At 49.5% G+C, this 20,853-nt stretch overlaps 1 protein-coding gene across 1 annotated transcript in view; it reads left to right on the forward strand.

The window, feature by feature from the left end:
• SLC12A8 (solute carrier family 12 member 8) overlaps nt 1-20,853 on the forward strand; it is a 142,263-nt gene that overhangs the window by 27,904 nt on the left and 93,506 nt on the right. The window contains exon 6 of the mRNA XM_056126484.1: nt 1,104-1,335. Within this exon, the coding sequence (XP_055982459.1) occupies nt 1,104-1,335 (232 nt within the window). The remainder of the gene's footprint in view (nt 1-1,103; nt 1,336-20,853) is intronic.

A 20,853-nucleotide genomic window follows, 5' to 3' on the forward strand; every position in this document is an offset into this window, starting at 1 on the left:
CCTCCTTAGCAGGCACAAAATATTTATTTTATGTTGTTTGTTACAACTAATGGAATTATCAAAAAATACTTCAGTAAAATAATTTGTGAAAATGTTTATATCTCGCCATTTCCAAGTCCTTGTCTGAGGGTTTGCGAGGCTTCCTTTGAGCCTTCTGTGTCCTTGTTCTTGTCTGCTGAGCTTAGCTGGTTTCTGTGCTGCTTTCCCATCTAATTTGGTGGGATATCAGAAGTGTGGAATTCGCAGCTGTCATGACTGTGACGCTTTAGGGATCTGTAGAACTGGGCTGATGGGTGTGTGCACACAGCAGTGGCTGTTGGGTGTGGGTGTGGCTGCTGCGGCTTCCAGAAGTAGGGGGTGGGTGGTGGAGGCTGACTGCCCCCACTCGAGGATGGTGCCAGATCTTTCAACCTGGAAACCAGAGTGCCTGGAACTTTTGTCACTTTAGCATTGTAGCACTGTCCTCCCATTGTTCATCGATTTGCTTGAGCGGGCACCAGTAATGTCTCCATTGTGAAACTTGTTGTTACTGTTTTCGGCATATCGAATATGCCACGGGGAGCTTGCCAGGCTTTGCCGTGTGGGCGGGATACTCTCGGTAGTTTGCCAGTCTCTCCAAGAGGGACGGAGGAATCAAACCCGGGTCGGCCGCGTGCAAGGCAAACACCCTATCCGCTGAGCTATGGCTCCAGCCCTGTCACTTTGGCATCTCTGAAGAAGTCAGTTGTGGAGCAGTGGGTGGGGCTGTTGGTGTGGCAGCAGCCGTGGGTGGGTGTGGGTGCCTGCCCGTCAGCAGGGCGGGGGCACCCAAGTTCTCAGCCTGAAGGTCAGTGCGCCTGTGAATTTTAGTGGCTAGGGTTGCGTCTCTTTGGAGGTTGAGTCGTGAGTGTATGGGCCGATAGGTGAGTCCACATGGTGGTGATGGAGAGATGTGGGTGTGGCTGCCGAGGCTTCCCGAAGTGTGGGGGCGTGGGGGTCTCCCCCTCTGTCTTTCCTCTTGCTTCCACTGACATTGGCTCACCCTGCATGGGGCTGAGGGTCCGTCTCCTCTCTGGGGATGGGAGAACCAGAGGACCCTGGCCTGATCTCTGCCCCTGCTCCAGTGTGTTGCAGGCGCCATGTACATCACCGGCTTCGCTGAGTCCATCTCAGACTTGCTGAGCCTCCGCAACATCTGGGCCGTGCGCGGCATTTCTCTGGCGGTGCTGCTAGCCCTGCTGGGCATTAACCTTGCGGGGGTCAAATGGATCATCCGCCTCCAGCTGCTGCTGCTGCTGCTGCTGGCTGTGTCCACGCTGGACTTCGTGGTGGGCTCCTTCACACACCTGGACCCAGGTGAGCTCGGGGATGGTGGGGACCTGGTGTGAGGTTGTAGGCAGCCCTCCTGGCCCCCCGGGCATCACCTCCACTGGTGGTGGTGGGGGGCTGCTCCCAGCAGGGCAGGGGGTGTCTGGGAGTCCATCACAGGGGGCTTCAATGGCACACGTGTTCTATGTTTCTCCTCATTTTCTTTTCTTTTAAAAAATTTGGGAAAGTTTAGATAAAACAAAGAGTAAAGTAGAACTGGACGGAGGAAGAGCAAATTCATAGAAGTGATTTGAAGAATGGGCAGGAAGTAGATCTGGGATGGCGAAAGTATTTTCATTTTATCTCTCTTCTTTTTAAGACGGAAGTTTTATTTAGGAGAAATTGATATTTGTTTAGAAAATAGGAGAGAGAGAGAGAGAGAGAGAGAGAGAGAGAGAGAGAGAGATAGGCCTGTAACAGAAAAGAAATGATTGCCCTGAGCCGGGACGGGCAGCTCCGGAACGAACTGCTCTACTCATTCATTCATATACATGACTTGATAGAAAAAAGGTTGCTTGTCTGTGTTGAGAGTTGAAATGGACTTGGCTGGATCATAGCATCCTCCCAAACATGGAGAAACACTGACAGGCTGGAGAGAAGGCACAGTGCGGGAGGTGCTTGCCTTGTGTGTGAGTCACCCAGGTCTGATTCCCAGTGCCACATGTAGGCCCCTGAGCACTGCCAGGTGTAGCCCCCAAACAAAACGAAATAACTAATACCAAGTTAATACAACTTCACAACTATGTGTGATCCCAGCTGATTCGTCATTCTTTCCTAGATGTGTCTTGCTTCAGAGTGGGTGTTTTAGTGAGAAAGTCCCTCTGAGACCCAGAGACCAGGTCAAGTCCTTTGATGGAAAGTCCCAGGACTTATTTGTGCCCAGAGGGAGAGGAGGGACAGGATTGTACTAGGATGTCGATCAATCAGGGCTTGAGAGATTATACTGGATATGATAAACATAGACTGGGTTTGACTGTGATGGATGATCTCCAACAAGTAGTGGAATGGACTACGTGCCATAAACCATTCACATGGCAATAAATATCCATGGAGAGAGTAACACATATGCATGTAATATTTTATTTTATGTATTGCTAATGATGTTGCATACCTGCTTAGGTGTTTAACCATATGCTCTCATTTGTGATATCTGTGATAAAATGATGGTTCAGGCACTGAATAACCATGTCTGAGAAATAAGGACAAATATAGCTTTGATTAGCAAATCGTTTTCTGTATTAAATTTTTGCCAAAATGAAACTATGAGTCCATTAACTAAACTTAAAGAAAGAAAATAAGTAACAAGCATAATTGCCTTTTAGAAGTGTCACACATGGGTAGCAGGTTGACCATTTATACAATAATCTCATTCTTCAGCCTTGAGGATTCTGATAGCTCCATACGTACATCCTTGTGTTTGGGGAGAAACTGTTACTCTGAGTGTTGTTAAGTTTCCACCTCTGGGACTTGCTGCTGCCTCAGAAGTTGTTGTTTCTTTCTGGAGTTAAGATCTAGAAACCAAGGTCACTGCCTGCTCTGTTACTCTTCAGGAACTCTGTCAGCAGTGCCCAGGTCTTGCTCCACACAGGAATGTGGATGAGGAGAGGGGTGTGTGTGTGTGTGTGTGTGTGTGTGTGTGTGTGTGTGTGTGTGTATGAGAGAGAGAGAGAGAGAGAGAGAGGGAGAGAGGGAAAGAGGAAGGGAGAGAGAAGGAGAGGGAGAGAGGGAGGGGGAGAGAGAAAGAGAGAGGGAGAGAGAGGAAGAGAGGGAGGGAGGGGGAGAGGGAGTCAGTAGCACAGTCCCCTCTGGCCCGGCAGGCAGCATTGCTGTACTTTCTCTGTATCAGGCATTTTGCTTAACACCTAAAGGGATCTGGGCCCAGTTCCTCTCTCTCTCTCTCTCTCTCTCTCTCTCTCTGTATGTGTGTGTGTGTGTGTGTGTGTGTGTGTGTGTGTGTGTTGGGGGTGGGGGTAATGCAACAACAGCTGGATGCCTGTGCCTTCTCAGCCTGACATGCTCCCTCCTGCCTGGAGGTGGCTTGAGAGCTCCCTGGGTTAAGGGCTCGTCTCCTGATCTAGTCCCTCACTCCCTGTGGGTCTATCTGCACATCTGACCACCCAGCTGAAGATCTCAGCTCCTCAGCTCTCCCTATGGACTTGATTAACTGGCTGGAGCCGCTCTCAGAACTCAGGCACGGTGACTTGCCAGATCGCACGTTTGCTCTGAAAGGATGTAGAGGGCTGGAGAGAGACCTCAGGGCTTAAGGTGCGTGCCTTGCACACTGCCAGTCTGGGTTCAGTCCTTGATACCACATATGGTTCCCTTATCCCTGCTAGGAGTGATCCCTGAGCACAGAGCCAGGAGTAAGCCTTGAGCACCCGTGGGTGTGGCCCCACCAAAAAAAAAATGTCAGCTGTAGGGAGATTGGAATTTAATTGGTAACATTGATCCAGTTTTAATCACATCTTTTTCTGAATTCTCCTTTTGGAAAGTGGTCACTCTCTGAAGTAACGCCAGCCTCTGGCTTCCTGCCCTCTCCCGAAGAGCTTCCAGATGGGCTAGCAGTCCAGTCCAGCATCTACAGGGTTAGTCTGGTAGAGCAGGGACCCCTGGGGTACTGTCCAAAGCTGAGGACCGGTGTCTCTCCAAACAGATTGCTCAGGGAGGGGTGCTCTTCCCCAGCCTGCGCTGTGGTGCGGCTGTTGGGAGCCAGGCTCTGAGGGGAGGAGAGGAAGCCGCCCTGGACTCCGCAGGTCCTGGGCAGGCGCTGTCCAGGGAGCCCCCCACCCCCTGCTGTGGCTCTAGACTGGATCCTTTAAACCTCACCAGGCTGCCATCTTCCCCTTCTTGGCTAGGAGTACTGGCTGTGCTTCTGCTTTATTCCAGATACTTCTTTCTGCCTCTGGTCAGTACATTAGCAAGGTGTAGTGAGAAATGGAATTTATTTTTAATCATCCCCATAGCAACTGATCCCTCTAGAATCTGTGTTGGCTATCACTGATGTTTTATGTAGGTTACTTTTTTGGCGGTTAAAAATGAAAACTAAAGCTGGACTGCAAGCCTGCAGAATGGATTTAGCAGATTGGCTGAAATGCTTTTCAAGATGACCTACATGTATATTTTGGAAAAAAGATGAGAAGTTGTACTTGGTCAACTCTGGTTCAATCTCGGCGCCGCATCTGGTCCCCTGAGCCAGGAGTGATCTCTGAACACAGAGCCAGGAATAAGCCCTGAGCAGCGCGGGGTGTGGCCCCAAATAGTAAGTATACAATCTTAGGGGCTGGAAGTGCAGCTTAGAGGAATGAGTGCTTGCCTGGCTTTCGCAGGCTGACGCCCTGCCCATACCGGTATCTCTGAAGTCTTCCTGGGGGCTCTCTGTATCACCAGGCCAGGCAGCCCAGGAGTCACTGCTGGGTAACACCTCCAAAACACTCCCAAATTCTGATTTCTATTTTAACTTCAGTTGGCTGTTTGTTTTTAATGGAAACTTCCGGCATTGATTCATTCTCCTCCTACTGTGTCACACATACTTGGTTTGTGTGCTGGCCCATGTGTTCTGTGGGAGTTGGCCACTCTAGTTGTGCTTCTCGTGCCCATTTGGGTTGCAGTCTTTGCCATGCTTGGTCATGGTGCTTGTACATGCGTGGTTGCGGTGCTTGTACATGTTTGATCACGATGCTTGTACATGCTTGGCCGGGGTATTTGTACATGCTTGGTAGTGATGCTTGTACATTCGTGGTCACGGTGCTTGTACAGGCTTGGTTGTGCTGCAATGGTGTTTGCTCCTTTAGTCATGTCACCGGGGATATAGAGTGCCACCTTGGGATCCCACTCAGGTACGTGGGGGGACGTAGGGATCCCATTTGCACCTTCACTCTTGCAAGGCACCCTGTGCCCCCAGAACTTGGAGCAGTTTCAGGTTTACAGGAAATTGGATGGGTGACAGAGGGGCTTCTGGGTGCCTCCCCACCCTCCCTCCTGCGATCTGTGGTGCTGTGTGTGGCACGTGCTTCCGGTCGTGGCCCCATACAGTGCTGTTAGCTGCAGCCCTGCTGTGACAGGGGTTTGCCCTTCACTTGTTTCTTTGGTTCAGAGAACCCTGTGGGCACCTGGGCATGAGGCAGGACAGTGCTGCTATTGTTTCTCGCTCCACCTGAGACTGGCAGCCTCAGGTCTTTCTATTGTATGTGTAATTTTGCCTTTTCCAAAATATAGTGAGTTGGAATTACCTGCATGGAACCTTTAACTTCTTGCATCAAGAGCAAGCACTTGAGGTTTCTCATGCCTTTTCCTAGCTCATTGCTCTCTATCACTGAGTAATTCACTCTATAGCCGAGAAGCTCAGGATACGATTCAGCTTACTGCTTTCATTTCAGAAAAAAGAAAAAGTATCATTCAGTATCCCCCGGAAAGATACCTTCTTTAAAAAAAATTTTAATTTTTTTAAGGCACCGTGATTTGCAGTTATTCATAGTTAGATTTCAGGCATATGTTGCTCCCACCGCAGTCCCATCACCAGTGTCAATGTCCCTCCCCCAGTGTCCCAGGTTACCTTTCTTACCTCGCCTGCTTCCTTGACAGGCATATTTGGGGTGGGGGAGGGGGATAATCATACCTGGTGATGCTCAGGGGTCACTCCTGGGTCTGTGCTTAGGGATCACTCCTGATGGGGCCACATGGGGTGCCTGGGATCGGACACTGGTCAGCCACGTGCAAGGCAAGTGCCCTACTCTGCTATTGCCCTGGCCCGACAGGCACATTTTAAAGTTTGTTGGCTGGAGTTTGGATCTCATACATCCAGTATTTGACTCTGTGCTTCAGACATATACATCTATCACCCCTCTGTGCCACTGATGGCCCGAGGCCCCTCCCTCTGCTTCACTTGGCCCCTTGACTTCCTTTCTTGCCATCCTCCTTTGAGCACCTGCATTCCCTTGTGCTGTTATTCTGTGCATCACAGATGAGTGAGACTATCTGCATTAATTCACATAACAGGGTGCTCTCTCCAGGTTGAGGTTGCATGATTTCATCATTCCTTGCACTAAGCAGTATTCCTTTGTGCATGACCCCATGCCTTCCTAATCCATTCATTCTTCACCGGACCCCTGGCTGGTTCTGTAACACGAGAATGATTCATTGTGGTAAGTGCTACAATGAATGATGGTGTACATGTTGTAAATGAATCTTTCTGTGTATGGGGGTATATACCAAGAAGTAGAATTGCTGGACCATAGGGCAGCTCTGTACTTTTTTTAGTTGTCGCCTGTGTTTCTTTCACCATGCAGAATCTCTTTAATCTGATGTAGTCCCATTTGTTAGTTTTTCTGTTGCCTTTGCCAATAGGTCCTTGTCATTGAAAAACCTTTGCGATCCAAATCTTGAAATGTTCTTCTATATTTCCCTCAGCTTATTTTCAGGATTTCAGTCAGATCTTGAGTTTTTTTTTTAATATGATGTGAAATATGGATCCAACTTCTTTTTTAGCATGTGTTTATCTAGTTTTCCCAATAACATTTTCTGAAGAGTCAGTCATTACTCTATTTCATGTACCCAGTTCTTTTGTTGAAAGTTAGTTGACCATTCTTGGGATTTGTCTTTGGGTACTTGATTCTAATCCATTGATCAGAGTCTGTTCTTATTCCAGTACCATGCTGTTTTATCTAGTATAGCTTTATAGTATAGTTTAAAGTTAGATAGTAAGATACCTCCCAATTTCTTATTTCTCAGTGTGACTTTGGTTATTTGGAGTCTCTTATAATTCCATACAGACTCTGTTGTTGACTACTCTTAGTCCTTCAAGAATGTCATCTGATTGCCACTCAATGCCTCTCTTGCAAAACACAGTACCCAAAAGAAGAGAGAGAGAACAAGGGGGAAGGCCTTGCCACAGAGGCAGGGTGGGATGGGGGGGATGGGGGGGTGGGTGGGAGGGATGCTGGGACCCGTGGTGGTGGAGGATGGGCACTGATGGAGGGATGGGTACTTGATCATTGTATAACTGAAACCCAAGCACAAAAATTTATAAGTCTATAACTGTACCTCATGGTGTTTCACTAATAAAAAGGGTAAAGGCCCTCCCGTTGATCATCGATTTGCTCGAGCGGGCCCAGTAACGTCTCCATTGGAGACTTTGTTGTTACTGTGTCTGGCATATCGAATACTCTCGGTAGCTTGCTGGGCTCTCCGAGAGGGGCGGAGGAATCGAACTCGGGTCGGCCATGTTGGCCGCTTGTAAGGCGAACGCCCTACCCGCTGTGTTATCACTAATAAAAAAATAAAATAAAATAAATAAAATAAAAAATAAATATAAAAAATAAAAAAAACCATCGATTGAAAAAATAAAAAAGAATGTCATCTGAATTTGAATGGGTATTAAATCTACCTTTTTTTTTTTTTTTTGCTTTTTGGGTCACACCCGGCAATGCACAAGGGTTACTCCTTGCTCTGCACTCAGGAATTACTCCTAGTGGTGCTCGGGGGACCATATGGGATGCTGGGAATCACACCCGGGTTGCCCGCGTGCAAGGCAAATGCCCTACCCACTGTGCTATCGCTCCAGCCCCTAAATCTACCTTTTTTAAGCAGACAGAAATATACCTCCCTACTTATACCCACAGTTAACGCCACCTCTCTGTTGTCCCATTGCCTTCCTGGGAGGGTATCACCCACTCTGGGAAACACTGATGGAGATGTACCACAAATGTAAAATATTTTCCTGTATGTATTAATGGGTATTTCGGTTAATTCAATGAAGCTTCTTTAAACATTGGTATACAGGGTTTTGTGAGAATATAACTTTTGTTTTCTGGGACACACCCAGCTATGCGTGGCTATGCGTGAGGACCAGGGCGTACTGGGGATGTCTCATGCAGAGGATGGACTCCAGCCCTGTGAGCTGTCTCCCTGACCCAGAGATGGAGCATGACTCTGTGCGAGAAGATTGTAACTGTGCAGGCAGCTCCCAAAGTTTCTGGTACCACTGTGAGAAAACTGCGATTCTGTCAGCCGTGGGTGAACCTTCCACTGCTCCGTCGTCTCTTCTGCTCTCTCACTTGCTCAGATGTTTGCCTTTCTGTCGTTCTAATAGTTATGAAGTAATGTCCAGTTACTTGATTGAACATTTTATTTCTGGGGCTATACTGAGTTGTGCTCGGAATTTACTCCTTCCTCTGTGCTCAGAAAGCACTCCTGGGCGTGATTGGGAGATGGTATGTGGTCCCAGGGATGGGTTTGGGTCGCCACGGCAGGAAGTGCCTTTACCCCTGTACTATCACTCCGACTTCTCCCGTTGTTTAAGATCACGACCCCCTGTTGACATGCTGAGCAGCTGTTCACATGCTTGTCTGTCTGAGTTGTGTGGTCGGGTGTCTGTTTAGGTATTTTGTTTATTTAAATTATTTAATTTAATTTTATGTATTTAAATAAATGATTTATTCACACTGCTCTGTTTCGGCCTCACTCTGGGCTGTGTGCTCAGGGATTACTCCTGGTGGTGCTCGGGAGAGTGGAACACCTTATCCCCGTGCTAGCTCTCTGAGCCCAGCTTCTTTTGCCCGTTTTAGAACTAGACTGATTTCGTATTGTTCGGGTCGGCCTGCAGTGCCTGGGTGGGCTGGGCGGGAGGCAGTCTGAGCTCTTGCCTGCGCACAGCAGGAGCTCTCGTCCTTGGGCTGCCTCCCTGGCTTGATTGTGTTTTTAAGATGGTCTATTTTGGGTAATATCAGATACATGCTTTGCAAATATTTTTTTCTCCGTCTGTGGTTTGTCTTTTTATCCTTTTTATGTTTTTTTTTTTTCAGAATAGAAGTTTTGTATTTTATTTATTTGTCGTTTAAATTCGGGGGCCATACCATGGTGCTCAGGGCTCACTCTTGGCTCTATACTTTAGAGATCACTCCTGGTGAGCCTCCAGGGACCATCTGGGTGCCAGGTCAGCCTCATGCAAGGCAAATTCCTTAATCCCTAGAACTGTAGCCCTAGAATAAAAGTTTTAATTGCAATGAAGTCTCACCACTTTTTTCTCTTCTCTGATCATGCTTTTAGTATTCTACCTAAAACATTAGTACTAAGCCCACTGTCACCAAGGTTAACGTTTCTGTTATATTTTAGAAGTTTTATGTCTTACATTTAGGCCTGTGCCCTAATTTTTGTTAAGTTCCATGGAAATTGTAAGGTGAGTGACTAGGTAAATTGTTTTTGCCTGAGTATGTGCAATTGTTCCAGCACCATCTGTTGAGAATACTATCATGCTTCCATTGAAATGCCTTTTCCTCTTGGTCAAAGGTCACTCACATCTGTTTGTTGAGTCTTTTTCTGGACTCTTTTTTATACTGACCGATTGTCTATTGTTTCCCCCAATACCATATTCTCTTGATTATTTGTAGCACATCTTGCAGTATGTAATGCCAGTCTTCCAACCATTTTTTTTTCTGCTGGTGTTAATTTAAAAAATTAGGGAAAAAGCCCTTAATCTAATTTTATTTCTTGTCCTTTTCTTTAAATATTAGTTTTTTAAAAAGACCCAAAAACAAAACGAGCAATAAGGCCAGGGAGATAGGCCTGGGCTTAAGGTGCTGACCTTGCACAGCTGGGTTCAATCCTGGCACAAGTCCCCTGGCGCCATGGGGTGTGGTCCTGGGGGCCCCCACTGGTGGCTTGTCCTGTGGTACCCAGTGCCACATGCCCAGGCCCTAGCACTGAGCCATCTTCCCAGCTGGTTGAAATAATCCTAAAATCAAAAAGTAAAAAGTAGAACTGTAGAAAGTGAAAACGTGGCCCAACCCACGTTCTTCTCTCTCATTTCATTTCTCCTCTCACTCCACTTCCCCCTTCTACACTCCAGAGGGAAATCGGTGCAGGATCTCACAGTCCTTTGCTGTGCAACAACTTATCCCCAATATCGTGGTGCAATAATGAACAATCATGACCATTCTTCATTTCTTGGCTTTCCCGTGTGCCTTGGCGGATGGTCCCAGCTCAGGATTTCCCAGGAAGTTGGTCAGAGGGCGCGGGGTTGTGCCACCAGAGGCCTGGGAGTGGCGCTGGTCTCTGTCAGAGGCCTCGTCCTTCACACGGTCCTTTCCTTGGACTGAGAGGTGTCCACAAGTCTTGGGGCAACTGAGTCCCCAAGAACGAACAATTGAAGGAAGAGACCAAGGCATAGAGTGAGAGATCATGTCCTTTTTTTTTCCTTTTTTTAATGGCAGAATTGTGATTTTAAAAGTTATTAATATTTGAGTTTTAGCCATAACGTAATTATTAAATATAATTATATTAAACATAATATTTAATTTGATATAACATTAAATATACTAAGTATAATATTTTAACACCAATCCCACCCCCGTGTTCCCATATTCTGTCCACTCCAGCCCCCACGTTACCCTGCCTGTTGGCTCGATGGGCACATCACAAAGTTTCAATGGTTGCATCTTAGATCTCATGTTTTCAGTTCTGTTGAGTCTGTGTTTGGGGTATGTGGCTACACCCCTCACTCATATCACTGGTGTGACTAACGCCCTGATGCCTGTTTACCCATTACTTCTCATTCTCTTCTTTCCCACTTGATTTCTTTCCCCCTCTGTCTGTCTCCTCTCTAAACCCTGGGTCAAGGGTGATCTAGGCATTCCCCCTTTACTGAAATACATTTCCTCATCCAGTATTCTATATTCCACAGATAAGTGAGGTCATCCTATGTTTGTCTTTCTTCTTCTGGCTTAGTTCGCTCAACATGATATCTTCCAGTTTCAACCAGCTCGCAGCAAATTGCATGATTTCAACATTCCTTGCAGCTGCATAGTATTTCATTGTGTATATATCCCACAACTTTATAACCCGTACATCTCTCATTGGACACCTAGGTTGATTCCATATCTTAGTACTGAGTGCTGCAATGAATAATGGTGTGCATATGTCCTTTTGAGAGAGTGTTTTTTGTTTTTGGTTTTGGTTTTTGCTTTTTTGGGGGGTCACACCCAGTGATGCTCAGGGGTTCCTCCTGACTCTGCACTCAGGAATTACTCCTGGAGGTGCTCAGGGGACCATATGGGATGCTGGGAATCAAACCCGGGTCGGCCACATGCAAGGCAGACGCCCTACCTGCTGTGCTATCACTCCAGCCCCGAGAGTGCTTTTTTAATTTTTTTATTTTATAAAGAAGTTCACAATATTTGAATACATTTAATAATATTCAGACACCAATCCCACCACCATTACACCTTCCCACCACCATATTTTCAGGTGTTTCCATCCCAAACCCCATTCCCTGCCCCTAAGCAGAACTGAAAGAATATAACATTTCTCTCTAAGGTTGGTTCCCTCCTATTTTGAATCCCATCAATTGTGGTGTGGTACTCTTGGAGTATGGGTAGGGTGTGTCCTATGAGGTGTTGCTGGCTGAGAATGAGGCCACGTGGTCCAGGAAAAGGTTCACTCGTGGGTGAGGCTTGGGCTGAGCGTGTGGAAAGTGGCTGTGAGCACGGCGGCAGTTGGGTTCTGGAGGTTTTTGGCTGCCAGGGCTCGGTCCCTTGGGGAGGGGAGGGGTCTCACCTGTCCCTTGAGAGAGTGTTTTTATGTCTTGGAGGTAGATGCCTCAAAGTGGAATTGCAGGGTCATATGGCAGTTCAATTCTAAGTTTACTGAGAACTTCCATACTCTTTTCCACAGGGGTTATACCAGACAGCATTCCCACTAGCAGAGAATGAGAGTTCCTTTATCATCACATCCCTGCCAACAGGTTGTTGTTCCTACTGCTTTTGATATGTGCCATTCCCACTGGTGTGAGGTGTATCTCATTGTCTTCTTGATTTGGATTTCTCCGATGATCAGTGGTGCTGAGCGTTTTTTCATGTGTCTCGTGACCATCCTCCTGTCCATTCATTTCCTCTTCCCATCTGGCCATAGGGTTTTTGAATTTGTTGATCTTTGTTCGTACTTTGTATATCATGGATAACAAACCGTAACCTGACATGTTGAATGTAAATATTTTTTCCCATTCAATTAGCTGTCTTTAAATTTTAGCCTGTGGGTTTTTTTTTAAATTTATTTTTGTTTTGTTTTTGTTTGTTTGATTGATTTTGCCAGGCGGAAACTCTTTAACTTTACTAGTCCATTTGCTTAAGGCTTCTGCGCTGCTTTCCTATGAAATTTTCTGCCCTCCTTGGTTGTCAGTACTGTGAAATGCACACCTCAGGAGCTGTGGAACTGGGAAGATCCATCGGCTCGGTGTCTTTTCTGAGGTCTGTCCTAAGGTTGTGAAGCTGGGCCATTTATCCGATGGAGGATGTGGGTGTGGGTGGCTCTGCTGGGTCTTTGGCAGGGTGGCCTGTCCCATCCCAAGGAGGTCCCAGAGTCCCAGCCTGGACACTTCTTATCTACTAAGGAGTTTTAGTGACTTGGTTTCTCTTCTGAGATTCAAGAAGGTTTTTTATATTTGACACCTGATCATATTTTAGGCACCACAGTGTGTCCTCTCTTGGTTAAAAAACAAGCCGGTGCAGAGGGCTGGAGCACATGCTCTGCATGCTGGAGGACCAGGCTAGATCTTTGGCACCTGACGGTCCCCTGAGCACCAACCAGTGGGGTGTGGCCCAGCACCATGCCCTTCTGCAAATAGTATGCTGATTTTATAACAGGCGTTTATCTTATGCAAAACTCAAGTAACGGCCAAGAAGTCAGAGCCACTTGATAAGAATTTGTCTCTATCCTTTGAATGGAAATATGTCAAAGAATTTGCAGTCAGTTTAAAAAATAATTGTTATTTAGTTCTTATTTCATGGGTCTCCCTTGGGAGTCGGGGCCACTCCTGGAGATATTCAGGCCCCAGCAATGCAGAACCCGTTGGTGAGGCGCTGGGCCTGGTGGGGCGGAGCTGGCGGCCACCAGAGCCACGTGTGGTCCAGGGCAGAGCTTCAGCCTCGCACCTTGGCAGCCTTTGACGCCTTCCAGCTCTCTCTAGGGCCTGGCGCACGACGAGAAACCACGAAAACTCATGCCAGGTAGAAAAAAAACTTACATTAAACTGCAGTTTTCCTTCCTTCCTTCCTTCCTTCCTTCCTTCCTTCCTTCCTTCCTTCCTTCCTTCCTCCTTCCCTAAACTTCTTTCTCTGCCTCTCTTCTTCCCTTTCACTTACTTCTGCACTGCAGCAGTGGTGCTCATGTGCTCGCTCTTTCTGGAGGTGCTCAGGGGACCATATGCCAGGGAGGGAAGTCGGGCACATGTTTAGCCCTTTGAGTCGTCTCTCGGGCCCCTTCCTTTGTTTTAATGACAGTTTAAGTATTTTTGTATTATGTGTACACACACACACACACACACACACACACACACCCTGAAATATCAAGTGAAAAGTAAAGGTTCCACCTGATAGAACACTGACCTCAGACAGCACAGGGAGAGAGAGAGGAGAGAGAGAGAGACGGAGAGACAGAGACAAGTAAAAGTAAAGGAACTGGGGAACGTTATGGGGGGCGGTCCTGGATGGAACTCCATGGCCTTCAGTGAGGCTGGGGTAGGGTCTTGCCTTGGGAGAGGCTAAGGGGAATTTTAAGTTGTCTTGGGCGGGAAAGGGCAGTAGAGACCAGTGGGACCAGCGCACTTGGGCTGGCCTTTGTTACCTGAGGAGGGTGGATGTGGGATGCAGCCTGGTGGTTTCCTGGCGCCAGGCGGGCCATCTGTCCCGTCTTCCTCGCCGGGGGCACGGTGATTGATTCTGGGAATGTTGCTGTCCCATCAGCCGGCCACTGTTTTGTCCAAGCAAACCTCCCACCATCCCCTTCCTTCTCTCCCTCCTTCCCAGAGGGCGACGGAAATGCCTTTCCCATTTTCTTCTCCTGGACAAAGACACACATAACACATGCTGGGTGGTTCTTCTGTAGCGATGCAGTGAGCCCTGCGCTGCTCTGCTGCTCTGCCTCCGAGACCCAGCCACATCCCACGGCTTCCCCCTTGGCTGCAGGCACACCCTCATTCTTGGGGGGCCACGTCCAGTGGGTCAGGCCAGCAGCTGCTCTTGCCCGTGCTTGGTAACTGCTCCTGGGACTCGAACCTGGTTCTTCATGCAAAGATGTGCTCAGTTCGTGGATCTTTCTCTACCCCCTGCCTCAGTGATTTTATTTTTCATCGTCTGTGAGGTAGTCTTTACCGAAGTCTTTACTGCATACTAAACTATTTAATATAATTTTATTTATTTATTTACTTACTTATGTTTGCTTTTTGGGTCACACCCAGCAATGCACAGGAATTCCTAGCTCATACACTCAGAAATTACTACCCCTGGTGGTGCTCGGGGGACCATATGGGATGCTGGGAATCGAACCCGGGTCAGCCATGTATAAGGCAAAACGCCTTACCAGCTGTGCTATCGATCTAGCCCCTAAACTATTTCATATTTAAATATTTATTTTTTGATAGGTATTTCATTTTCTCCAGTTTGTTGCTATTACAAATGTTGACCGAAGCATCTCCTAGCACAATTTGAGGCCAGTTTCTGGTGGATGAGACTCATAGAGAAGTCATAAGACAAAGGTCAAGCACAGTTGACATTCAGTTCTGCCACGTTGCCTCGCACGGAGGCGGTTCATGCACGAGCCCCGCTGGTGGCTCGCTGTCATGTGTCCCGCCCTCCTGGTGCCGCCTTCTCAGTTTCTGGTATGTGATGAGGAGAGTCCAGATCCTTTTCTTCAAATTTGCTTTTCTTAAATAAGTAATAACGATTATATTTTATTTCTATTTTTATTGCGAATTATATTTTCATCCTTTATTTGTCTGTGCTCTTTCCCTATTTTTTCAATTCAGCTCTTTTATTGACTTCAGCCCGCCTACTTAGCAATTAGTTTAACACCGAACAAAACTTTTTAAGCTTTGACTAGTACTAGATGACATTTGTAATGTACGTTAATTTTGTTTTCTAATGTGACATCTGTTTTTTGAAAAGCGAACTTATTGTGTAAGTAAAGTAATGCATATACATGAAAACAACCATTTTTCGCCAAATTATATACTCTGGTTGCTTTCTATTTGTATAGTTCTCAACTTTCCTTGACATTAAACTTCCTCTTCCTGGGCTACTGTAACAAACTCACTAGCAACAGGGTGACTGAAAACAGGAGGAGCATGTTCTGGGGAGGCTGGAGGCCAGAGGTTTACAGCTCCAGGTGTGCCCTGGAGAGGGTGGGGGTGGGGGTGCGTGGGCCCTCAGGCTCCAGGCACCGGGCTTACCTTTCCACTCCGATGTGGCCACTTGGCCACACCGTGCCACTCTCACCTCTGTCTTCATATTGACCTTCTCTGCGTGTCCAAGAATGTTTATCTCTGGCGACTTAATTAGGGCTGAATTAGGCTTATCCAGAAGGTTTTATGCCGTACCAAGTGGTATGTAGGGGTGGGTGGGCGTGCTACTCCTGGAGAAGTGCTCAGGATTCCCTTTTTTTTAAGCATTCAGGGTCAAGCCCTGGGCTCCCAGTTACAAGCCATATGCTATGGCCCTTTGAACCATCTCCCTGTCCAGTTCAGGGTGATCTTCTATTAAAATCATTAACTTGGTTATACCTACAAAGCCCTTTTCCTCCAGATGAAGTCATGCTCAAAGGTTCCCAGCATTTGGGGAGGGGGATGAGTTCCTGGGTTTTCCCCCTTCTTGGTTTATGCATCAGAAATGCTCCACCGGCCAGTGCTCCTGACACTGGGTCCTTGTGGGGGCCCCTGCCTCCACCCTTACCTGCATCACTGACCCTGGACCCACCTGCTCCCTGCAGCCTGTCTCCAGGGGCCCCTCTGTGTCTGAGAGGGAGACCTTGCTTCCCCCAGGCTCTGTGTCTGAGAGGGAGACCTTGCTTCCCCCAGGCTCTGTGTCTGAGAGGGAGACCTTGCTTCCCCCAGGCTCTGTGGCTGAGAGGGAGACCTTGCTTCCCCCAGGTTCTGTATCTGAGGGGCCTTGCTTTCCCCTTCCCTGGGTGGCTGGGGGGAGCTGTGGGGGTCTGGGTGCGGATGGCGTTCCTTGGGACTGCTGACTCCTTGCTCTAGCTCTGGCATCCACGGCACCTGGATGCCCTGCGTCATTCCTGTTTCTGCTCTTGTATATTCCCTTGCTTTCTCTTTTCTTTCTTCCATGGCAGGGACTGAACCCAGGGGCTCACTCTCTCCCTGGAGGCACGTCCCTGGCCCTGTAACCTCTTTCTTTTCCTCAAAATGCTCAAGATCTTTCCTTTCCCCTTAAGATTTTATTTTTATTTATTTGCTTTTTGGGTCACACCCGGCTTTGCACAGGGGTTACTCCTGGCTCATGCAATCAGCAATTCCTCCTGGCGGTGCTCAGGGGACCATATGGGATACTGGAAATTGAACCCAGGTTGGCCGTATGCAAGGCAAACGCCATACCCGCTGTGCGATTGCTCCAGCCCTTCCCTTAAGATTTTAAAATCTCACAATAAAAATGTCTATTTATTGTCGTAGGTACTTTCAATCGGATGAGAGACGGGGTGGGGGCGGGGCTGGACCCCTGGTCTGGCTGCCAACTTCCATTCAGTGCACTGCTCTCCCACAACGCGTCCCCACGTCCTTCATCCCAAGCTCCCCTGCCCTATCTCAATCCCCTGCCCTGAGCAGTGGCTCCTGCCCAAACCCTTGGGCCCTCACCTCCTGACTGAGCCTGGGCAGCGCGGTCTCCCTTCCTGTCTCCCCTCCTGACCTGTCCAGGCTGTCCCTCCCCAAATCAGCATCATAGCCCAAGGCTCTTTGAGACTCCTTTTACGCTTTTTTAAATTAACGACCACTTAATTTAGAACGATCTCATTAGTTTGGAACACTTGTTTGGGACTTTTTGTAGGACTGTGCTTTCATTTGTGTGAGATGTGTAGCATACCAGGAACTATTTCATTGCTTTTGAAGTTCAGAGTATTTATAGAGAAGAGTATTTGTGTTATAGAGTATTGTGTTATAGTATTTATAGAGTAGAGTATTTGTGAAAGTGAAGTGACACATGGCCCGGTTAGGTCTTGAGCATCCTGCCTTAGAGAAATGAAACCATGTTCCTCTCCTGCCTAACTTTTTGGATGTCTCCTGGGGGAGGGTTTGGTAACACTTGGCCTGCCTCCGGGTGTGAGGTGCGGGTGCACAGGCTGGGTCTGTGTTTGGGGAGGGAGGGAGGGGTTGGGCTTGGCCCTGAGAAGGTCAGTGTCCCTCCAGTTTCTGAAGCATGGACTGAGCAGGCCCGACTCACCTGCTGGAAGGAGCCAGGAGACCTCCCATCTCAATCCCAGGTCATGGGCATTGGCATGCCGAGAGTACAGTACTGCCAGTGACACCTTCATCGTGTCCAGCATTTCAGAAACATCCACCACCTGAGTGCCCACTTCCCTCAGTCAGCATCTCAGGGGCCCTCCCATATACCCACCCCCCAGGTATTATAGAATTTCCTCTTTTCTTATAACTGAATAGTATTCCTCTCTCTCTCTCTCTCTCTCTCTCTCTCTCTCTCTCTCTCTCTCTGTGATGGTTTCTTTATCTAGTCATCTGTTCTTGGTCATTTGTGTTGTTTCCAGGTCTTGGCTGTTGTGACTAGTCCTGCTATGAACAGAGCAGTCCAAATGGCTTGAAATAAGTGAGCTAGATGCTGAAAAGTGGAATTGCTGGGGAATTGCTTAGGGAAACTCGATTTTCAGTTCTTTGGGAAGTGTCCACATTGTTTTCCAAGACATTCTCATCAACGGTGGATGAGGGTTCCTATTTCCACAGTCCCAGTCAGTTTTGTCCATTTAGCAGCAAATCAGAAGACTTCATCTCTTCTTGTAGCCACTTTCCTATAGCGACTGTGCATGTGTATCAGCTCCCGAAGGGGTCACACCATCTCCCTAGCCATCTCTCCGCCCCTGTGCCCTGACTGCTGAGTCCTCGGGGACTTGGCAGGGAGGGGGCTTCCAGGGCTCCTGGAACCCTGCAGTGCCCAGGCCGGCCTCTGTGTGGAGTTACGGTTCTGGTTCTTTGTTCCCTGGCCTCTGAGGGCCCTGGAGCTGGGGCCGCAATCATGGCTCCTTCCTGTGGCTGGCGCGTGGGCTGCTGGGGTGGAGGGGGGAGGGGGGCTGGGCACTGGCCAGCCTGTGAGTTGACCGGGTCAGTGAGGGATCCCCGTCCCTCGTTTGAGGAGAGGGACTCAGGGATCCTGCAGGGCCACCTCACCTGGTCGCTGAGCATGCCAGGGAAGCTTCCCTTCTCTCCCCCAGCTGCTGAATTGCGTCCTGAGGAGGCAGGGCACTCCGAGAGGCCTCCCGCTTCCAAGCCCCTCCCAGCAGCGCCTCCAGGTGCCCACGCCTGCCAGGCACTCTCTCCAGAGGGCTTCTATGCTCTTGGCAGGGAGCACACCTGGTGATGCTTACTCCTGGCTCTGCACTCAGGAATCGCTCCTAGCAGGGCTTGGGAGACCATCTGGGATGCCAGGTGGATCCTGGGTTGGCCAACACCGAGCTCATAGTCTGCCTGCAGGAGGCAGACAGGTTCCTTCTCCAAGTGCATGCCCCCGTCCCTGCACTGCCAGCCACACCCCCTGGGCACAGAGCCAAGAGTAGCACCATAGTATGGCTGGTCTGGTCCCATGGCCGGAGCGAAGAGTTCCAAGCTACACCCAGACCATCATCTATCGTCCATCAGCCACTGGCTGCCCAGCACTCCGGGGGTCCACTGAGTGGCTACAGCAGAGCAGCCTTGCAGGCTGGGGGTCCCCTGTGCTGCCAACTGCCTCTGTGCTCCCCTTCCCATCCCACTGCCCAGCCCGTCCTCAGCCTGGGTACGCTGGGCATGTGATGGCAGGCCTCGTGCTCTGTGCATGCAACTCTCAGGGGACCCCTGGATGGGGGGGGTTGGTGCCTTGTGCCCAGACCTGCTGCCTTGGGGTAAGGATGGAGGCGGGAGAGTGTTGGCATGTGCCGTTCTTCTTATGCTGAGAACCATCGGTGATGCGGGGGACGCTCATCTGGATTCGACAGACAGACGCGGAAGACCCCCAGGTGACAGAGACAGGGTCTTCCCAAGGTCACCCAGGAGGAGGTGCAGCCGGGACTGGAGGTTGGAGTGCAGTTCCCGGTGCCTCCAGCCTCCCGCTGTGCTTGCCCTGTGAAGGCTGTTCTCCCCAAGACCCTCACAACTCCCCTTATCCTGCGGGGGGCGGGGTCTAAATGCCACCTGGTTGTGGAGGGACCACAGCTTGAAGAGCAGCAGGAGGTGAGGGGGTATGAGGCGGGAAGAGGCCCCAAGCCAGAGGGACGCAGCCGGGACATGGTGCACACATGTTGGAGTTGGTGTCCATCTCCCGGTCAGCGGGGACTCGGGGAGGCCACTCTCCTGCCTCCCTGTGCTGCCCAGACACTTTGCGCCACTGTCTTTGGCCATTTCCTGCAATTCAGCTGTGAATGGGAATCGTGAGCCCTGCTGGGGACTCCGGGGCTGTGTTGGACTGTGTGGCCGCCTGAGAGCAAAGTGGAACTGCGCTTTCAGCTTCTCCTCTGGCAGTCTGCATTGCCCTGCCCTTCCTTCCTGCCTCCCCAATCCCTTCCCCGCTCCTCCCTTCCCGGCTCCCGCCACTCACCCTCTCCCTCTCCCTCTACTCTCAGCCCTTCCTCTCCCCTCAGCCCTCCCTCTCCCTCTCTCCTCAGCTCTTCCCTCCCCCTCCCTCCTCCCTCCTTCCCTCCCTCCCTCCCTCTCTCCCTCCGTACCTAGCTGTGTCCTCAGAGTGTGCTGCACCCCAAGACCTTCCTATAAAGATTTTGCCATTCAGACGTAAAAATTAGTTATTATCCCACTGAAGTCCTGTTTTGACTAGTGAGGAGTTGGCTTTGGGGGCTCCAGAAGTGGGGGCTGTTGATGACCTAAGCCTTGAAAGGACAAGATTGGAGCCCAGTTTATGCCAGTGGCCAGCTTGAGGGTGGTCAGTGAGACGTCATCTCCTGGGAGCAGAAAGTGGTCCTGAAATGCAGTCCCGGCCCTCCTTGCAGGGAGGTGGCTCGGGAGCTGGGCTGGGGCTGGATGACTTCGTCCCCCTACCCTTACTCGGACCCTCCCTGCAGGTGCTGCCTGCGACATAATCTCAGGGCCCTGCCAGCTGCGCCTCGAGTGCCCGGGAACCGAGATATTGAGATTAGTCACCTGAGGTCCCGCACGTGTGTGTGTGTGCGTGTGTGTGTGTGCGTGTGTGTGTGTGTGTGTGTGTGTGAGTGAAATGCATCGTGGGTGAGTCAAAGGGTCCAGGAAAGTTCCCGAGATGAAGCTCTGGAGTCCTGCCCCTCCCCGTGGAGGTGTGGAGGCGCTGCCCTTCATCTCTTATCGCGGCCGGCGCCGGCCTCCCCAGCCTCCCTGCGGCAGGCGCCGGCCTTCCTGTGTTGGCAGCGGCAGGTACTATGTCTGCGCAGCTGGCAGGCGAGGCCCACGGCGGCGGCAAGCAGACCTCCTTGGAAGGGAGGAAGGAAGGAAGGGTTGCCGCCGAGGAGAAACCGAGGCTTTGAAAATTTTCCTCTTGGATTTTT

Source organism: Sorex fumeus, unplaced genomic scaffold (assembly GCF_029834395.1).
Source record: "Sorex fumeus unplaced genomic scaffold, SorFum_2.1 ptg000063l, whole genome shotgun sequence".
NCBI lineage: Eukaryota > Metazoa > Chordata > Mammalia > Eulipotyphla > Soricidae > Sorex > Sorex fumeus.